This window comes from Chenopodium quinoa, unplaced genomic scaffold (genome assembly GCF_001683475.1).
Source record: "Chenopodium quinoa cultivar QQ74 unplaced genomic scaffold, ASM168347v1, whole genome shotgun sequence".
NCBI lineage: Eukaryota > Viridiplantae > Streptophyta > Magnoliopsida > Caryophyllales > Amaranthaceae > Chenopodium > Chenopodium quinoa.
In genome coordinates, this window is record NW_018744032.1 from 214,759 (window position 1) to 218,828 (window position 4,070).

General features: G+C 46.3%; 1 protein-coding gene across 1 annotated transcript; it reads right to left on the reverse strand.

Moving 5' to 3' along the window:
* Window positions 1-1,088: 1,088 nt before the first annotated feature.
* On the reverse strand, window positions 1,089-1,565 carry LOC110690353. Its single transcript, XM_021867172.1, has one exon. The coding sequence runs from the start codon at window positions 1,563-1,565 to the stop codon at window positions 1,089-1,091; it is 477 nt and encodes a 158-aa protein (XP_021722864.1).
* Between the last annotated feature and the right edge of the window lie 2,505 nt (window positions 1,566-4,070).

Genomic DNA, 4,070 nt, shown 5'->3' on the forward strand with positions numbered 1-4,070 from the left:
GCAACTCTAAGAAAGAGTAACCCTTTGATTCGTAAAACTCATAGTTATTTTGTCCGAGTCTTGACTAACCTTCAAGGCTTAGGACGCTCGGGTCGGGTTGAGGGTACGATCCATCGAAGATCTCGTCTTTTCGGGATTTTGAAGTAAGAGCTCTTTGGGAGCAAAGCACGCGTCAAAGGTAGAATTCTTGTTCTTAATCTTGTTTGATTAAGTTTATTATGCTTGTTAATTGCTTTAATTAAGGGGCGGGTCTTGGTGGGTTTCCTTCCGCGTAGTGTCGGGTCACTATAAAACCCTACATGCCACGTCACACCTGTGAGGGGAAAATGTTAAGGGTAAAAATACCCTATTCCACGTGGCCCAGTAGAATCGTGACACGTGACAGCCCACCAATGCCCAACGGGATCCAATTGGATGCTGCCATGTGGCATCAAAACCCTAATCAAGGAGCATGTTTCCCCCACTATAAATAGGGGAATCCCCCTCATTTATTGGGCATTCAAAAATTCATACACAAAACCCGAGCAATATTAATTGCGGAATCTCTCTGAATCACTGAGAAAAACCAATTTACCTTCCGCACATTTACCCATCCATAAATCATACTAACTTGATCGTCGGAGGCGGAACTCCACCCAACCGAAGTTTTGTGGTTTTGCAGGTACAGAAGTCAGGCGCGCATACTCCGTATTGTAACTCTCCCGAGGGACTAAAATCACCCGAAATAGGACCCACTAATCTTGGCAACGAATGCAAGTGTTGCTTCAGCCTCTGGAATGCCACCTCAGCCTCTTCTCCCCATTCAAACCTGGACCTCTTTTTGATTGCTTGAAAAGTAAAAGCACTTGTTACCTGACCGGCTGAGGAATCTCCCCAATGCCGCTAGACAACCAGTAAGCTTTTGAGCCTCTCTGACGGTACGAGGCAACTGCATGTTAATCACCGCCTGCACCTTGTCCAGATTAGCCTCTATACGTCTCTGGTCAATAAAAAATCCGAGAAACTTCCAAGACTCAACACCAAAGACGCACTTTTTTTGGTTAAGCATGACCTTATGCCGCTTGAGGGTGGTGAAGGTTTCTCGGAGGTCAGCTAGATGATCTGCCTGTATCAATTAAGATCCGGCCAACTCGTTGATTGGCAATTTTACATTCGATGATTATGGGATCATCGTGGGGCCTCCTGACCTCTCCTCTATCCTTTTTGGAGATATTGACCTCCGGGAATGAATTTTTAGACGACTGACCCTCATCCACTGAGTTGATCAGCCTTCTTATGTTATCCTCTGTACCCCGGATGGTAGGACCACCACCCGCAAATCCACAGGCTATGGTTAAGATGGTATCCTCATCAGTGTCAGAATGAGTTGCCGGTGTCTTTGGAGGTTGTCCCTTGACCTTCTTGGGAGTACCCTTTGATTTGGGTAAATAAGATTTTAGAGCCCCCTCATCAGCAAGGTGGTCAAAGAGCCGCCTGGGACTAAAACAACCTTTAGTGTCATGGCCTATCTCTTCGTGGAAATGGCAATATTTACTTTTATCCCGGCTGCTCACGGGACTCTTCATTGCTGCCGGTTTTTCAAGATTTAACCGGTCTTTAACCTCCTTGAGAATGGAGGCGCAATCCTTGGTGAATTCGTACCTTGGGACATACGGATTCGACCTTTTTCTCTTCTGGAACGGTTGTCCGGATGGGTCTGCCGCCCAGAATTATTTTCGTTTCTTTTCTTCCCTTTTGGCCGACTGAGTAGGCCGGCTTTCTCTTTTATCGGATCTTTTGTAATCCGTTGGAAGTTTAACACCGCAAAGTTCAATTGCCTTTATGTAAGCCTCTACCTTCATTAATGCCTCATGAAGGGTAGAGACCCTCTTTCTAACCAAGTCAAACTTAAAATTTGACCCATCCTTTAGACCTTTGAAGAAGTCGGTATAAGCGACGTCATCAGACAATCCCTAGATTTAGGTTCTCGTCAGGTTGAACCGCCTGACATATGACCTGAGCACTTCCTTGTCCCCCTGCTGTATTGCCCCCAGATCAAGGCTTGTCTTTTTAGCAGGGATGTTCATTGAGAAGTTGTACGTGAACCAGTATGCCAACGTTCTAAAGTTATTAATGCATCCGGCAGGTAGGTTACCAAACCAACGTTGAGCGATCCCTTTCAACGTTGCCGGGAAGCACCTACACCTAGAGGCATCATCCAAACCCTGGAAATACAATAGTTTGGTGTATGCCATAAGGTGATCTTCTGGGTTGACGGCTGAGCCATCTCAGTGATTTCCCTGGAGAACGCCGTTGGCTGTTCCCCAAGGTTGAGCAGCCGGAGCTGCCAGTCCATGGGCTGGACAGGTGGCGGCTGACCCCCGAATAGAGTCGGCTGTGAGTAAGGAGATCCAAAGGGCATGTATGGTGACCCATGCACTGCCGGTTGGATTATATGAGGGCCTGATCGAGCGGAAACCTTGGTCGACCGACTCTCTTTACTTGTTCGCGAGTGCATCCCTGATGTAATATGGAAACTGTCTTAAAAGGTCGACGTCGATGCCGAACCGGAACGTTGCTGGATCTTTTTATCCTGGATGAGCGTCCGAGCATTAGAGTAGACCTTCTTTGTTCCATCCGGCTGTAGGTGTCGGAAGGGCTTTCTGGTTTTCTCCAAGGGAATGCGAATTTTTGAGATATCAATGGACCTAACCGTCACTCTTGGCTTTGGGTGCGGAGTAGGTGCTCTATCTTTTACCATCTCGGCTGTCTTTTTCCTTAGACGTCTCTCTTCCGCTTGCTCCTGACGGGGGCTGGCTGATTTATCTAAGAGGCCTTTGATTTCTCCTTTGAAACTCATAATCATATTCATGAATTCGTCCATGGAGACAGGAGTGGCTCCTTCTGAAGCGGGGGTTAACCCAAGAGGACCTCTGGTGGGATGACTAAGGCCTACCTGATGTTCTGCCCGTTCCCTTTTGTCTTTGGAACGGGTATGCTTGGTCCTTAAAGAACCATCAGCGGCTGTGTAAGTCTCAACCTCATAGTCGTCGGTTGTATCTTGGTCCGAGTGGACCTCAGCCTCAACAGCAAATTGGATATCTTTCCCCGGTAGTACAAGTTCTGAAGTCATCTAGAAAGTACTCTCCCCACAGACGGCGCCAGATGTTTGGGGGTTTTTTAGATGTCCTGCGGGAGAGTTACAATTTCCTAGTATGCTCCTTCCTTCGCCTGTACCTACACAAACAACGCAGACTCCTGATGGCGGGTGGGAGTTCCGCCTCCGAAGATCAAGTTATAATCTTTCTTAAAGAGGTATAAAGAACAATAAATGCTTCTCGATTAGAGAGCGTTTTGCAATGGGTTTTGTGTTTGGTTGGTTGTTGGAATGATTCTCGATCCCCATAAATAGGGTATGCCCCTACTATTTATAGTAGGATAAAACTGCACCTCAATTAGGGTACAATGGACACATGTCGCAAAGGGATTGGCTCTTTGCTGACCGTTGCAATCTTGACACGTGGCAGGCCTTTATAGGGCCACGTGTCCAGGGGTATTTTTACCCCAAAAAAACGTCGTGAATTTGCCTGTAACATTTGCCACCAATCTAGCTTTGTATATAGATACATTTCCATCTTTGTTGGTTTTCAACTTGAAAATCCATTTGCAAATGATAGGTGTGTAACCTTCGGGCAAATCAACCAAGTCCCAGACTTGATTTTTAAACACGGAATCCATCTCGAATTTCATGGCCTCTTGCCATTTTGCAGAGTCGGGGCTCGTCACGATCTTTGGTTAAAACAACACTGAGGTATCTGTCTGGTTGAGATCGTGGCCATTGCGACCTACGCAGGGTAATAGGTTAAGCATTTGCATTATCGGTTTGACTATGCACATTGTCGGTTTGACTTTGACCAATGTCAATAGCTGCTTCTAAAGCACTTTGATTGTCAGTTTTGTCAGGTTGACTTTGTTGCTCTTCCTCTCGAACTTCGTCGAGTTCGATTTTCCTCCCACTTGTCATTTTGGAAAGGTGTCCTTCTCCAAAAAGACATCATCATGAGTAACAAACACTTTGTTCTCGGATTTGT

Coding starts and splice junctions, on each gene's coding strand:
- LOC110690353 (XM_021867172.1), bottom strand. CDS start 1,565: ATGAAGAGTCCCGTGAGCAGCCGGGATAAAAGTAAATATTGCCATTTC.